Source organism: Sus scrofa, chromosome 12, assembly GCF_054392235.1.
Source record: "Sus scrofa isolate SSC_HxYL_T2T_F1_AM1 chromosome 12, Sscrofa_HxYL_maternal_Yorkshire_Landrace_v2.0, whole genome shotgun sequence".
Taxonomy (NCBI): domain Eukaryota; kingdom Metazoa; phylum Chordata; class Mammalia; order Artiodactyla; family Suidae; genus Sus; species Sus scrofa.
The window spans coordinates 44,549,469-44,566,225 of record NC_139394.1 but is presented as its reverse complement, the minus strand read 5'-3'; the positions used below and the strand labels follow the sequence as shown (position 1 = coordinate 44,566,225).

The window sequence follows — 16,757 nt, the reverse complement described above, 5'->3', positions numbered from 1 at the left end:
AAACCAATGAAGATGTCTAGGGAATTACTGGGTGGCTCAGTGGGTTAAGTATCTGGCATTGTCTGCAGTGGCTCAGGTCGTTGCTGTGACTCAGGTTCCATCCTTAGCCTAGAACTTCCGAATGCTGAGGGTGTGGCCAAAAAAAAATATGTCTAATGATTTGTTCAAGGTCATTCAGCAAGTTAATTGCTAAAAAGTAGATGTAACTTGATTCCCAGACCAATGTTCTCTATATTTAAGAATGAAATATGGGAAATGGGAAGAGGATCTCCCCAAATAGCAGGAATTAAGATTAAAGACTGGAGTTCCCATCCTGGCTCAGCAGAAACGAATCCGACCAGTATCCCTGACCTCTTTCAGTGGGTTAAGGATCCGGTGTTGCTGTTGGCTATGCCTCAGGTGTGGCCCTAAAAAGCAAAAAAAAAAAAAAAAAAGAGAGAGAGAGAGAGAGAGATTAAAGAAGTTTACTGTCAAGGTTAAGGGAACTGGTGCTGTTTAGAAACCTTGGCTGGGCTGGGAAGGCAAATATTTTGAAGTTCGTTAAATCAGATTCCCTCCATACTCCCCTGCCTTACCTCCATTACGCCAGCAATAAATTTGTTTTCTGATAGGAGCTAGAATGACTTCAGTTCCCAAACACTCTAAATGAGAAACAACAGTTACACCATGCCCATGGTCCATCACTTTTTAACCAGGTGACCTTGGGAAATTTACTTCACCCTTACTTTCTCCAACTACAAAACAGGGAGAATAAGGAATTCCAACTGTGGTGCAATGGGTTAAGAATCCGACTGCAGTGGCTCGGGTCACTGTGGAGGCACAGGTTCAGTCCACCCCTGTGCAGTGGGTTAAAGGACCCAGCATTGCTGCAGCTATAGGCTGCAGCTGCAGCTCTGATTCAGTCTCTGGCTGAGAACTTCCACAGGCCATGGGCGTGGCCATAAAAACAAAAACAGCAAAAAACCAGGGAGAGTAATAGTTTCTATCTTCTGAGGTTATTGAGAGGATTAAATAAGTTAAATTCTTGTAAATGATTTTAGTACAAAGACTCAATAGTAGTTTAATAAATGAAGACATGACCCTAACCTTCAAGGAAACTGCAGTCTGGTTGTATTGTAAACAGTGGAAGATATTGGGCAGGACCCTAATCAAAAGTCCAGGGTCTTCCCACTCACTCCTTATGTAGTATCTCCCTCTTCAATTTACTCCCCAGCCTTCATTTTATTCGCTCTGGGTACTGTGATGTCTGGGTGTTCTCTAAGGACCCGCTCACCTCTCTCACTGTGATACTGTGGTTTTTTTGTTTTGTTTTTGTCTTTTTAGGGCCGCAGGGGAGGCATATGGCAGTTCCCAGGCTAATGGTCGAATCTGAGCTGCAGCTGCCAGCCACAGCCACAGCCACAGCTGATAGGAGCTCTGTCTGCGACCTACACCAGAACTCAGGGCAACGCCAAATCCTTAACCCACTTAGCGAGGCCTGGGATTGAACCCACATCTTTATGGATACCAGTCAGATTCTTAATCTACCGAGCTACAATAGGAACTCCCTATACTGTAATTTATAATATAGTAAGAAATACAGGAAGTTCCCATCGTGACACAACAGAAATGAATCCAACTAGGAACCATGAGGTTTCGAGTTCCATCCCTGGCCTTGCTCAGTGGGTTATGGATCTGGTGTTGCTGTGGCTGTGGTATAGGCCAGCAGCTGTAGCTCCAATTAGACTCCTAGCCTGGGAGCCTCCATATGCTGTGGGTGAGACCCTAAAAAGACAAAAAAAAATATATATATATAAACTTTGGCCTTCATCTCCATTTCTGACTCCTAAAATCCTTGGAATTTCCTAAGTGATTAGAGAGTGTAGCGTGATAATGGTGTTACTTGTTATTCTAAACAAGCCCCTTTCAACCACACCTGAGTTTATGTGAATGATGATCAGTGCTGTTTACATGGGGAACTTACCACTGATTAGGGAGCTAGAACTTCCAATCTCACCCCCGACTCAATATCCAGTTGAGTTCAATCACCAAATGCCCATGATTTAATAGAGCACGTCTATGTGATGAAGCCTCCATAAAAACCCAAAAGGGTGGCTTTAGAGAGCTTCCAGGCTGGTGAAAATGGAGGCGCTGGGAAGGCGGCTGCCTACAGAGGGCACAGAAGCTCTGCATCCCTCCCCAAATACTTTGCCCAATGCATCCCTATCCTGAGTTATATCCTTTCCTAAGAAACTGGGAATCTAGGAAATAAATTGTTTGCCTGAGTTCTGTCAGCTGCTCTAGCAAATTCGTCAAACCCGAGGACGAGGTCATGGGAATTTCTGATCTATAGCCAGTCAGGAGCACAGGTAACAACTTGGATTTGTTTTTTTGTTGTTATTGTTTCTAATTATTTTATTTTTGTCTTTAGGGCCGCATCTGTGGCGTATGGAGGTTCTCAGGCTAGCGGTCAAATCGGAGCTACGCTGCCTATCTACACCACAGCCACAGCAATAATGGATCCTTAACCCACCGATCGAGACCAGAGATCAAACCTGCATCCTCAGGGATTCATTTCCACTCAGCCACGACCACGACAGGAATTCCTAATTATTTTCTTGGCCATGCCCACAGCATATGGAAATTCCTGGGCCAGGGATCAAACCTGAGTCACAGCAGTGACCCAGCCCATTACAGTGACAATGCCAGATCCTTAACCCCCTGTGCCACAAGAGAACTCCCACACCTGGATTTGTGATTCGCAATGTGGTGGCAGGGGGCAATCTTGTGGGACTGAGCATTTAACCTGTGGAGTCTGACACTAACTCTAGGTAGATAGGGTCAGAATTGAATTCAATTGCAGGTGTCAACTGAAAAAGCAAAAGCACAACCTAAAAGCTGAGAGTTACATTTTATTCAGTGGACAAAACTGAGGACAGATGCTCAAGACACAGCATATCAGATAACTGAGAGACTGCTCCAAAGAGCGGGGCGGGGGGGTGGGGGTGGGGAGACCAGGATATATAGGAATTTTTGCAACAAAGACCAGGTGGTAAGAATATCAAAAGATTACCATTGGGAGTTCCCTGGTGGTCTAGTGGTTAGGACTCAGTGCCTTCACTGCTGCAGTCCAGGTTCAATCCCTGGCCTGGGACTTGAGATCCCACATCAAGCCACGGTACACCGTGGCTCTAAAAAATAAAATATAAATAAAAAATTACTATTAATTAAAGAGAACCAGATTTCTCAAGGAATTTAGCACTTTTATCTGTGTATGGGAAGATGCAAGAGTCTAGGCTCACTGAAATCTTTCCTTTGATATGCGCCTCAGCTACCTGGGGCTAGTATCCCCCAGCTTTCTCATCCTGAGTTTCCTCAGGGCTCTCTTGGGGTCGGGGGGGGGGGGGGGGGGGGGGGCGGGGGGAGGGTTGGGAGGTGGCCTGAGTGGCTTGATGGCTGCAACATCCTTTTTCTACTGACATGGCAGGGGGCATTCTTAGTTCACAAAGGACACCCAGCTGGTGTCACAGAATTGCTTAATGTCTGGAGAATCCACATGTCTGGTGTTAGAAGTAGTGTTCAAGTATTGTGTATAACGTAAGTGAAAACAATAGAGGTTTTTCCTTTACAATCACCAAGATCAAGTTAGGAACTGAAGGCCAGAGAGGGAGAGAACAGTGGTAGGCTTCCGTAGGAGGATTTGGGTGGAACCTCCCAGAAACAGGGCCAAGAGCCACTGGGGCTCTCCTAGTATGAAGGAAATGGCACGAGGAACAAGAGAGGAAGGGTTTCACCTAGAACTGGAAAACTAGGGGTCATCAGTGCTGCCTGTCGACCAGCCCATAGTCCAGTGAAGACAGAACTTAAGTTTCCTTCCTAAATAGGCTCATTTCAAGAGTTCCCATTGTGGCGCAACAGAAACAAATCTGACTAGTATCCATGAGGATGCAGGTTTGATCCCTGGCCCTGATCAGTGGGTTAGGGATCTGGCATTGCCGTGAGCTGTGGTGTAGGTCACAGATGAGGCTTGGATCTGGCGTTGCTATGGCGTAGGCCAGCAGCTACAGCTCCGATTGGACCCCTAGCCTGGGAATTTCCATATGCCATGGGTGCAGCCCTAAAAAGAAAAAAAAAAAAAAAAGGCTCATTTCTTGATAAAATAATTTTTTCCCCTTTGAAAATTATTAACCTGCCTCCAAAAAAAAAAAAAAAAAAAAAATTCAGGGAGGATGGTAGTAACTTTGTGTCTCCCTCACTCCAAATCTTGTGACCTCATCCCTGCCCCAGAAGCCCCATCTCTGTGCCTTGGAACTACTCCCAAAGGCACACCCGACTGGACTCCTCAGCTCTGTCCTACTTCAACCTGGCAGCTGCAGCACAAAGATATTTGAAGGAGAGACTTTCAAAAAAAAACCCCTCCAGTTTTTTTTTTGAAAGCCAACCTCTACAGTCTTTATTGAGAATGAAGAGCCACGGGCTGATGTGAATTATTTCATCTTTCTACAGCTGTTCCCTTTTAAATATTTATCCTGGCAAACATCACCACCATTTTTTACAACTTATGTTAATTGTGTGACTATTAAGCAAACCAAACCGTAAAATCAGCTCTCAGTGCTGAGATTTATGTGATTCACAGACCAGAGCTTATTAGAAAAGAAATCCACTGAGTACAAACTAGCCTCACGAGTGCCCCACACTGTTTCTAGGAAGGTGTGAAACCTTTTCCCTATTGCTGCATGTGGCTTCCAAGCTTCCATAGCAGCACTGAAATAGAACAGAAGCTACCCATTTCCCTGTGTTTTTTTTTTTTTTCAAACAATCCTGATGAGTGAAAACCTGAAGTCGGGGATGCTACAGCCCTAAAGGGGATCAGTAAGCTCTGAAAGGCTCCCAGACAGGATCAGTGCCCTGGAGGATCTAGGATTGAGGTTAGAGGGAAGCCCTCAATAGTGGGGGTTTTGTTTTGTTTTGTTTTTTGCTTTTTTGGGCTGCACTGGCAGCACATGCTAGTTCCCAGGCTAGGGGGTCGAATCTGAGCTGCAGCCACAGTCCTACACGACAGCCACAGCAATGCCAGATCCTAGCCGAGTCTGCAACCCAGACCACAGCTCACAGTAAAGCTGGATCCTTAACCCACTGAGCGAGGCCAGGGATCAAACTCACATCCTCATGATACTAGTTGGGCTTGTTACTGCTGAATGACAACAGGAACTTCCTAATCGTGGTACTTTGAACAGCTAGGAACAGCAGGAGGTATCCTGCTTATTCACCAAGGTCCTTGATGTGGATCATGGAACTGCTTCGAGACTCCAATAGAAGGTCTCCCTCCAAAAATGCACTTACTGACAAATACTTCTATAAAATGTCAGGAGTTTCAAGAACCTGCTTGAGCCTATCCACAGATCCCCTAGGAGTCCATGAGCCTTAGCCTTACCATTTTCACTGTTATCCCACCCAAGCTGCCCTCATTTCTCCCCTTTTTATAGTAGCCAACTAACTCATCTCCCAGTTTCTTTTCACAGAAGGCAGAGGAACAGCAATCCTGTTAAAAGCTAAGTCAGATCCTGTTACTAACCTGCTCAATATAATCCACTAGCTTCCCATTTCACCTACAATAAAACTCAAGATGATTTTTTTTTTGGCCACCCGAAGCATGCAGAAGTTCCCTGGCCAGGGATCAAACCTGTGCTATAGCAGCATCCAGAGCCACAGCAGTGACAACGCTGGATTCTTAACCCACTGGCTGTCAGGAAACTCCAAACCCCAACATCTTTATAATGGTTTACAGAGCCCTACAGGATCTATCTCCAGATACCCTGCTGACATCTCTAGTTCTTTGTGGCCTTAACTCCTGCTGCTCTGGACACACTCATCTCCCTGTGACCTCTCAGTAGGACAGATACATGCCTGTTTGAACTCTCTGCACCTGGCTCTCTCCTTCTTTCCTTCAGGTCAACTCAATTGTCACTTTGTTGGTGAGGCTTTCCCCATCACTATATTTAAAATGCAGGAGGGAGTTTCTCTTGTGGCTCAGCAGATTATGAACCTGACTAGTATCCAAGAGGATTAAAGATTCAATCCCTGGCCTCACTCAGTGGGTTACAGATCAGGAGTTGCTGTGGTGTAGGCCAGCAGCTGCAGCTCTGATTTGACCCCTAGCCTGGGAACTTCCATATGCTGCAGGTGCAGCCCTAAAAAGCAAAAACAAACAAACAAAAAAAAAACCCAAAAAACCCAGCAGGAGTTCAATGGGTTAAGCATCTGGTGTTGTCACTGCAGTGGTCCAGGCCCCTGTCAGGGGACAGGTTTGATCCTTGGCCCAGGGATTTCGAAATGCTGTGGGCACAGCCAAATAAAATAAAACTGCAAACCCCATCCTGCCCTGCTTGGCACCTGTGCTCCTCTGCTTTCCTTTTCTCCATAGCACCCATCTTTTTTTTTTTTTTCTTTCTTTTTTTCTGCACTCTCGGCATATTTAAATTCACAGGCCAGGGAGAGAATCCGAGCTGCATCTGTGACTTACACAAGAGCTGTGGCAAAGCCAGATCCTTAACCCACTGTCCCACCACATAGACAACTCAGGATTCTTAACCCACTATGCCACAGCAGGAGCTTCAAGGGTAGGGATTTTTGTCTGTTTTGTTTCATCGCCATATTTCAATTCCTGACCCAGAGTAGGCACTGAATAAATACTTGACTGACTGATAACTAACTCAATGATTAACTCTGCAGCGCCATGAATGTATCTAGACTGAGGAAGGAGTGGGTAGGGAGGAATGTACATTTACTGAAACACATCTCAGTGCCAAGCAGTATGCAAATTAACACGTGTCATCTCAGAGTTCTCTTTTTGTTTTTGTTTTTATCTTTTTAGGGCCACACCCGAGGCATATGGAGGTTCCCAGGCTAGGGGTCGAATCAAAGCTATAGCTGCTGGCCTATGCCACAGCTAGAGCAAAGTGGGATCTGAGCTTTGTCTGCAACCTACACCACAGCTCACAGCAACACTGGATCCTTTAACCCACTGAGCGAGGCCAGGGATTAAGCCCACATCCTCATGGATACTAGTTGGGTTCGTTAACCACTGAGCCATGACGGGAACTCCTCGGAGTTCTCTTGTGGCATGGGGGTTAAGGATCCAGCATTGTTACTGCAGTGGCTTGGATTTGATCCCTGGCCCAGGAACTTCCACAAATTCAAACTAAGTCTCACTAACTAAGGATCCTAAGGGAGGAAATGCAGAAAACAGGGAAGAATAATCAAGAAACAATAGTGGAGGTTTGGGGCAGGGTCCTGTTCCTCAAGGGATATACCTAACATACCTTTGAGTTCTGCAGGAACTAAGCCTTCCCGCCCCAAGGTGGAGGGTGGAATGAAAAGGTGGCTTTCTATCTACACCCTTACCACCTAGAACTTACCCATCTGACTGCCTCCTGACAGCAATCAACTAAAGCTTGCTCTGTTGACCTTTGCTCCAATTCTATGCTGAATTCCACTTTCATATCTCAGATGGGTCAGTACAAAGAGCCCTTTTCCTCCCAGTTTTATGGAGATATAAATGTATACATAAGGCGTTCAGCATAATGGTTTGATAGAATAAAAAGCTAAAAAACTTTTCTCCTTAAAAGTATGAACCTCTTCACAAATGTACATGACATCTTTGTTCAGGGGCCAGGCTAAGCTCTGTATCATTTCATTTTCATTAATGTTCTGCCTAAGGCAGCACAAAAACCTTTTATTTGGTTCCCTTGCTTCAGTCTCTCCTATATCCTTCTTAAACACTTCATGAGGCCCTTCTTGGCTCTCCATCCCGTACATAACAAAGGTCTTAACTTACATGTGTAACAAAAGCCAAAATACAGAATTTCCTCCAGGTCTGACCTTTCCTTATCTAATGCTCAGTTGTTTACCTTTCCTAGACCCTGAGCAAGTTCATTCCTCTTTTCTGAGTCCACTTTTCTTTTGAAAAAATGGCCATCCAAATCTCTCCAAGTTGACCTGAGGTTTAAAAGAAATATACTTTATTTATTTTGTCTTTTTAGGGCCGCGCCTGTAGCATATGGAGGTTTCCCAGGCTAGGAGTCGAATAGAAGCTGTAGCCACCTGCCTATGCCACAGGCACAGCAACGCCACATCTGAGCCAACAACGCCAGATCCGAGAGGGGTCTATGACCTACACCACAGCTCACCGCAAGGGCAGGATCCTTAGCCCACTGAGCAAGGCCTGGGAGCCAACCTGTGTCCTCATGGTTAGGAGTCAGATTAGTTTCCGCTTAGCCACTACCGTAACTCCAAGAAATACACTTTAAACAATACACAATCAAGGGTTTACTGTACCCATCACTCCTTTACCTCCAAATCTATCTAGAGCAATTTTCAATTCAATGATATTTTTAAATACTTAGTATGTGCTAGGCATTTTGTGGGACACATGACACTAGGAATGCAGAGAGACTGAAAAACGCAATCTTTGCCTTCCCCAAGCTCATTGCAATATACTTTCTCAACTAGTACCTCCCCCCCCCCCCCCCATTTTTGGCCTCCCTGTGGCATACGGAGCTCCGGACCAAGGTGCAGTAGCGACCTAAGCCGCAGCTGCCGCAACGCCGGATCCTTAACGCACCGATCGGGGGTCGAACCCGCGTCTCTAAGCTACCAAGAGACCGATTACCCTTGAGGCACAGCGAGAGATCCTCAACCAGTACTTTTAAAGACTAGATCTCTAATGTTAAGAGCTAAATCAGGGGTCCCCAAAAGTTCAGACTGAGGTGCACCTCCGGGCGCCGCCACATCGCAGCAACCTCATCTTTCCTCCGCTGTGATCACAGATCCGGAACCAGCTCCACTACCCAACACAGAGCCCTGGGCCTCACTCTGCGGACCTGGTTGCCCGCTCACGTGGCAGGCGAGGGGCGGGGACGCGTTGGCGCGGTGGGCGGGGTCCTGGGCCTCTGCGCCTGCGCACTGCGGCCAGCTCAAGGACCCGGATTTAAAGAGACAGGCCCTACAACCGTCGTAGCTGCGCGTGGCCTGTGGGCGCCTGGTCCGGGGCCTGAGGTGGTGCCGGAGCCGGGAAGGCAGGTGAGGGGCGGCGGGGTGGGGCAGCGGGGAGGGAGGTGGCAGGGGTTTCAGGGTTCTGCGAGGCCCGGGAGCCAGCTCCCTGGCCTCGTCCCCCTCCCGCCCGCCGGCGGAGCCCCGAGGCACACCCTCCGTGACGTGGCGGCCCCCCGGGAGCCCGCGGGGGTTGGCTCCCGACTCCCGGGACCCCTACGGGTCTGCGCTGGGGAGGCAGGGTGCCTCCGGCCGGGCCCCCGCGAGGGCTGCTCTGGCCGGGTTTGCTCAACCGCAGCGTCCCATTTCCCAGCCCCGGACTATATCTACGCGGCCCCTCCAGCCCCAACCGAGGGACTTGCTTCCCCGCCTACCCCCCGGTGTCCGCTCCCGGTTGGGAGCCCGTGCCCTCCCAAAAACGTCGCAGAAAGGCCCTCTAGGAAAAGCGGCCCTGGGCTTTCATTTCCCGGACCGGCTGCCCGCAGCCCTCAACGGTTTGCTTCTCGGCTCCCTTTGATGATATGCTAAGCTGCGGCCGGTGTGTGTGCGCGGAGGCGGGGGTGCTGTGAGCCAGACGGGTATCCCCCACGCGGCTTTGTGCCTCCTCTGCACTGCGAGGTGCTCTCCCTTCGGCTCCTTTGATCACCGGGCGTGTGTTGGGGGTGGGGATGCTTCCTAAATCGCTCTTCCAAAAGGTGGTGAACTCTCATTTGTTCTGAGCGCTTCTTGGTCCTGCCTTAATTTCACATTCCTCGCCTTTGTGGTTCTTCCAGCTTCTGAGGGTTTAGAACCCTTTGTGAGCTTCACGAAAATCATGACCTCATCCCCCGAAATGTACATGGCTGAAGGTGCACCTTTTGTCTACCTTTTCAGGGAGTTCAAAGCCCCCCCACCCCCCACTCCCCACCGCCCCGTTCCCCATCAGCCCATCCATGGACTCATTTTTCATTTTCCCAACCATCTTGCAGGTAGGTATTACTTTCCCTGTTTTAGAACTAAGGAAACAGACTCATGGAGTTAAGGGAATTCTCAAGGATAACTTAGTGCGTGAACTATGAGTCACACCTGGGCTCCCATCTCTTGATTCCCACTTACCTTCTGTCTGCTGCTTTATGTTGCACTACACTAAGTAAAGCCTGCTTTTCACCATCACCCAATAGCAATTTCACTACAAAGTCCTTTACAGGCTGAAAATAATTCCGGGTCTGTTTAAAGTTAGAACTAAGAAGATACTTTAGAAAATATAAATATAAGAAGGTGAGGGATACCACGTGGTATTCACTGATCACAAGGGCTTTTTCTTAGAATAATAGCCCTTTGAGTTAGGTACTGTTATTATCCACATTTACAGTTGAGGAAATTGAGGAACCTAGAGCTTCAGTAACCTACCAAGGTCACACAGCTAATGAGCTAGGATTTGAAGCCTAGCAGTCTGGTTTCAGGCTTCATTTAATTGCCTCTCAAAATAGAGCTTCTGATTAAATCTCAAATCTGTGTCGTGGCTTAATTATATTCTGAGAATGGCATATATTTTATACTTCACATTAAAAACTTCACGAGCATAATGCAGCTTTTCTTGATGATTAAAAGGCTTTAGGACCTTATAATACTTAAGGGTCATCATCCATTTTAAGGATTAGGTGTTGCTGATGGCCTGAGAAAAGGTTTTACATTATTTGGATTCTCTTGATTGAGATTTATCAGGTACACGTGTATGTTAGATAATTGAACATCCTTTCACAAGCTGAATTTCCCGTATTGGAGCTCTTTGTCCTATAGGCAACAAATCTTTCATACTTCGAGTTGATTGCTCAGCATGGATTGTTTTAGGACTTCAATCTTTGAAGCAATTAGAAGCCTAGCTCTTCCTTTATAACTCACCTTTCCTGCCTCTCGCCCTTTTATACAGCTGTATGAATTTGGCTTTTAAGATCATCTTCCCACCAACTCTCCGTCTGCTCAGCCGGAAAAAACTGTGCCTGTTCCAAGAACAACATCACTGGCCTGACAAAAGACAGTTCAGCCAGTGGTCAGAAACAGGTCTGCGCAGACACCACCTCCTCCAGAGAAGAAAGCCTGTTCTGTCATTCCAGGAAAGCAGTCTCAGACCACGTGCTACCTGCCTTGTTTTCTTGCCAGGGTCGCATGTGGGACTCTGTGGTGGCCCCTGTGAGATGGCAGAGCAACGGTTCTGTGTGGACTATGCCAAGCGTGGCACAGCCGGCTGCAAAAAATGCAAGGAAAAGATTGTAAAGGGTGTATGTCGCATTGGCAAAGTGGTGCCCAATCCCTTCTCAGAGTCGGGGGGTGATATGAAAGAGTGGTACCACATCAAATGCATGTTTGAGAAACTGGAGCGGGCCCGAGCCACCACGAAAAAAATCGAGGACCTCACAGAGCTGGAAGGTTGGGAAGAGCTGGAAGATCCTGAGAAAGAACAGATAAGCCAGCACATTGCAGGTGGGGTGGAGAATACTGCTTTCTCATCTTAGGGGTGCTGAGAGAAAAAGGGATGAGAGTAGAGGCCAGTGTCTTCCTGTCTGTCTTTTTTGGGGTTTGTTTTAATAACTTCAAACTCACAGAAAAGTTGCAAGAATAAAAACAGTATAAAGAATGCTCATATTCCCTTTACCCAGATTTACCTGTTAACGTTTTGCTCTCTGCTTTATCATTTGCGTCCCAGTGTTCCTTCTCCCCACTGCTTCCCTCCTCCTCTATCCTAGTCCCCCTCCCCACACACACAGTTTTTCCCCCTGAACCATTTGAGCATAAGTTGCGTAATCATGGCCCTTTGCCTTTAAACACTTAAGTGTGTATATACTGAGAATAGAAATACTCTCTTACTTGACCGTCATACAACTATCAACCAGTAAATTTATCTTTGAAATAACGCTTGAATCTACCATCTGTATTCCAGTTTTATTAGTTGATCAGATAATATCTTTTATAGCTTTTCTCTCCCTCCAGTGTAGAATTCAAAGATCAGGCATTGCATGTAGTTAACATGTCTGGTCTCCTTTAATCTGGAACATTTCCACCATCTTTCTTCTTTTTTGACAGTGACTGTTTTTTTTTTTTTTTTTTTTGGTCTTTTTGCTATTTCTTGTGCCGCTTCCGCAGCATATGGAGGTTCCCAGGCTAGGGGTCCAATCGGAGCTGTAGCCACCGGTCTACACCAGAGCCACAGCAACGCGGGATCCGAGCCGCGTCTGCAACCTACACCACAGCCCACGGCAACGCCGGATCATTAACCCACTGAGCAAGGGCAGGGACCGAACCCGCAACCTCATGGTTCCTAGTCGGATTCGTTAACCACTGCACCACAATGGGAACTCCACAGTGACATTTTTTAAGATTAGAGTACCTACCACTACCCCCTTTATCTATTAATTTTTTATCTATATGGACTCATAGATGACTAGTTTGTTCCTGGTGGCTTGTAATTGTACTGTGCTTTACTAAATTGGCAGTTAATTGTGCCATATTTGGCCATTTGGGAGCCCCTTTGAGCTAGTTTTGTCTTGTATAGCCCTGTAATCAGCCATTTCTTTGAAGAGTCCTGTTGCTGTTTGGGCATTAGAGACCCAAATCTGGATGCTGCATATCTGTATCCTGGGTGCCATGAGGTATCCTTGCTTTTTTTTTTTTTTTTTTTTTTTTTTTTTGTCTGTTTAGGGCCGCACCTGCCACATATGGACATTCCCAGGCTAGGGGTTGAGTTGGAGCTGTAGCCGCCAGCCTATACCACCACCACAGCCACGTGGGACCCGAGCCATATCTGCGACCAGCACCGCAACTCACAGCAATACTGGATCCTCAACCCACTGAGTGAGGCCAGCGATTGAACCTGTGTCCTCATGGATGCTGGTCGGGTTTGTTGACCACTGAGCCGTGACGGGAATTCCGAGGTATCCTTGCTTTTAATCCCTTTCAGCAGAGCTAGAAAATGTATCTTTGTGTATATACAAAAACTCACACATATACATATGCATACATACAGATGCATATATATGTGCACATACACGCATGCTCACATGTGTGCATATTTTAAAAATCTTATACTGATATTTATGAATCCAGTTAGTCCTTCCTGACCCTCAGGGTCTTTATCTTTAAAATAATATGCCTATCTTTAATTAAGTTTAGTTCTGGTCAGTGTAAGAGGGCTCTAAAATGGGCATCTGTCTTTGTTCTTTGAGAGGAAACAGATGTCCAGGAGAGAAAACTACTCCGTCTCTTAGGTTCCCCTCCTGCCCCCCAGCCTTAGCCACTGGCCTTAGCTTTTGTTAATTCCTGACACCTCTCATTCAGAGGAAGAGAACTATGGGGTAGAGTTAAACTGTTGCATAGCTCAAAGAAATCCGCAGCTGGAAGTTTTCCTGCCCATACCAAATCGACACGCTCTGTTTATCCATTTTCATTTTACCTCCTTGCTTATCTGTAAATTGGGGCTAATTCTCTAAGCTGAGGTCTCCACGTTTTATCGATTGAGATGTGATATCTGATTTCCTCCATATCTAGAGATTATTATATATGGGATTGGGGGTGGGGAATGTTGATGAAAACTTGTTACTGACAGAAGTAAAGAGTAACTGGATCTTTTTTCCCCAGTATCCTGTTAGGCACTGTCTCCACTCAAAAAGACTGGTCAGCCAGCCATCAACATTGGGATAATTCAGTGGTAGTAACTCACCGAACCAGGCTGTAAGAGCAGTTGATAGACTCTTTTGGAAGCTTTTTCCAGGATCTTTCACTGAGGGATGTTTTCCTTTCTTTTGGGGTCCTACAGATCTGTCTTCCAAGGCAGCAAGCACACCAAAGAAGAAAGCTGTTGTCCAGGCTAAGTTGACAGCCACTGGCCAGGTGACATCTCCAGTGAAAGGTGCTTCATTTGTCACCAATACCAATCCCCGGAAATTTTCTGGCTTTTCAGGTAAGATAGGTTAGGGCTTGAACTGTTACAGTCCTTCTCTTAATTTGATATCCTATTGGGGCTCTGGTGAAGAGAGAATTCTGTGCTACGTAGCCTCCTTAATACAGGTGACCCTTGGACAACATAGGAGTTAGGGCCTCTGAACCTTCTGCAGATCTAACCCTTTGAAAAATGCAAATATGATTTACGGTCTGCCCTCCTCCGTATCCGGAATTCCTATTCACAGTTCCACCAGGCCCTTAGTTCTGCATCCATGGATTCAGTCAACCACATGTTATATGGTACTTACTTGCTATTGAGAAAAATCTGTGTGTTAAGTGGACCCATGTAGCTCAAACCCATGTTGTTCATGTTATTTGCTTCCATCTGAGCAGAAAGGTAATGGCCAGTTCTAGTGCTCCACTTGTGTAGCATTTCTGTGTATACTTTAATCTCTATTGCTGCAAGAAGATGTTTGTTTTGTTGATTTTTTTCCCCATGAAGTAGTTTAATTGGGTCAGACGGATTATTATAACCTGCCCTTTACTTCTTTTTTTTAGGGCTGCACTCGCGGCATATGGAGGTTCCCAGGCTAGGGGTCCAATTGTAACTGTAGCTGCCAGCCTGTGCCAGAGCCACAGCAACGCGGAATCTGAGCTGCGTCTGCGACCTACACCACAGCTCACGGCAACACCGGATCCTTAACCCACTGAGCGAGGCCAGGGATCAAACCTGCAACCTCCTGGTTCCTAGTCAGATTCATTTCCTCTGCGCCACGTCAGGAACTCCCACTTCCTTCTTTTTGGTAATGAAAGAATCTTGAGGGAGTTCCCGTCGTGGCTCAGTGGTTAACAAATCCAACTAGGAACCGTGAGGTTGCGGGTTCGATCCCTGGCCTCACTCAGTGGGTTAAGGATCTGGCATTGCCAGAGCTGTGGTGTAGGTCGAAGACACAGCTCAGATCCCGCCTTGCTGTGGCTGTGGCGTAGGCCGACAGCTACAGCTCCGATTAGACCCCTAGCCTGGGAACCTCCATATGCCACAGGAGCGGCCCAAGAAATGGCAAAAAAGAATCTGGAGAAATTGCATCCCAAACTGGAGACGAAAGTAGAGAAGAAGGGAGATGTCCTGCATGGCCTTGAGTGACAGATGGCATTGGACTGGGGCCTTTACATACGTGGTTTTTCATTTGTTCTTAGTTAACCTTGGGAGGGAGGTTCTTTTTTATAAGACCCATGTTATGAATGAGAAAGCTGGTGTTCAGCATCATTATGAAGTTACTGTTGACACTGAAGTCTGTTTAACTCCAATATCTGTGTTTTCACCCTAACCTGTTACCGCCTTTATTTGGAGACGTTTCTTATGACTGACTCAGCTAGAGAAAATAAAGTCAGAGTTCCCTTGTGGCACAGTGGGTTAAAGGATCAGGAATTGTCACTGGAGCAACCCGGTCTCTGCTGTGGCGCAGGTTGGATCCCTAGCCTGGGAACTTCTGCATGCTGTGGGCATGGCCAGAAAAGAAAAGAAAGTCAAAACACATGGACTCAGAAGTTGTTTGGGAGGGCTGCTTTGAGTGAGTGAAAGACGTGCAGACTTGGGATCAGAAGACCTGAGTCCTGGTCTTGAGCCTCAGTGGCCTCATCTGTGAAGTGGGAATAGCAACACCTGTCTCATTGACCCCACAGTGTCTCACAAGGGATAAAGGAGATAAAGTTGTAAAACCAAAGCGTGACTCTGCAAATTTTTTATTATTTTAAAACTCTGAGGTTTGCTTGGGTTTTGTCTAATGGTAAGCCAGAAATGATAGTGAGGGCAGCTTGTTTCTGAAAGGGCCTTGGTTCTAAGGAGGGAATTGAGGAGAAACACGGTGTTCTAGTTCTTACAACCTGCTGAACTGTGATACTTTGGAGATTTTTGTCCCCTAAAATCCTCTTTAGACCCCGGGTCAGAGATGGATTTGTAATTTACGGAGTCCGTACCAGAAGATGCTTACATCAGCAGCCAGCTGGCTAATGGCTCTGCTGCAAGCTTGCCGAATGATTTACTTTGTAAATGGTCACAAGAAGGTAGGAGAGGATCACTCTAGAATTGTACAGTTGCTGGGCGTGTCTGGCAGAAAGCCCTGCCTGTTCGCTACCTCTTGTTTTTACAATAAGAGAGAAAACGGCCATGGGGGATAGTGGTGAGGAGCTGGGGGTGTCTCCCCTCCACTGGCCTCGGTCTCCTCATCAGTAAGAAGAGATTGAGCTAGGTAATCTTTAAGGTTTCTTCCAGCTCTGACAATCTGCAGAAGCAGTGGTTTCACACTGACTAACATGTCCCTTGATTTCTTCCCCCTTCCTGATCCCCCCTTTCTCAAGTTCCACTTTTTTTTTTTTTTTTTTTTTTTTTGGTCTTTTTGTCCTTTTAGGGCCACACCCGCAGCACATGGAGGTTCCCAGGCTAGGGGTCTAATCAGAGCTGTAGCTGCCGGGCTACCCCAGAGCCACAGCAATGGGGAATCTGAGCTGCGTCTGCAACCTACACCACAGCTCCTGGCAACGCCCCATCCTTAACCCACTGAGCGAGGCCAGGGATCGAACCCCCAACCTCATGGTTCTTAGTCGGATTCGTTAACCACTGGCCATGACGGGAACGCCTCAAGTTCCAGTTTGCAGTCAATCTGAGAGGTCTGGTCTGCTCTGGGCGTGAAAGAGACCCTGATTCCTCGGTGAGGTGCTCATAGAGAGAGATGCACATCAGCTGGTCCTCTGCTTTGATGTGAGGCCACTGTTTCTTTACTAAGCAATAGTTTTTCGAGATTTGGGGAAATTAC

At 46.8% G+C, this 16,757-nt stretch overlaps 1 protein-coding gene and 1 non-coding gene across 45 annotated transcripts in view; one reads left to right on the top strand and one right to left on the bottom strand.

Moving 5' to 3' along the window:
* Positions 1-16,757, top strand: part of LIG3 (DNA ligase 3) — a 51,723-nt gene that overhangs the window by 12,521 nt on the left and 22,445 nt on the right. For 7 of the 44 annotated variants that reach the window (XR_014820257.1, XR_014820258.1, XR_014820255.1 and 4 more), the window contains exons 1-3: positions 8,971-9,060; positions 10,940-11,490; positions 13,820-13,963. Coding sequence is in view for 30 of the 44 variants with exons in the window: in XM_021066159.2 (XP_020921818.1) it covers positions 10,944-11,490; positions 13,820-13,963 (691 nt within the window). In the remaining 14 variants the exon portion in view is untranslated. 44 annotated transcript variants of the gene reach the window in all.
* Positions 7,603-7,704, bottom strand: LOC146398248 (U6 spliceosomal RNA). The gene has a single exon (XR_014822181.1). It is a non-coding gene; the product is annotated as a U6 spliceosomal RNA (small nuclear RNA).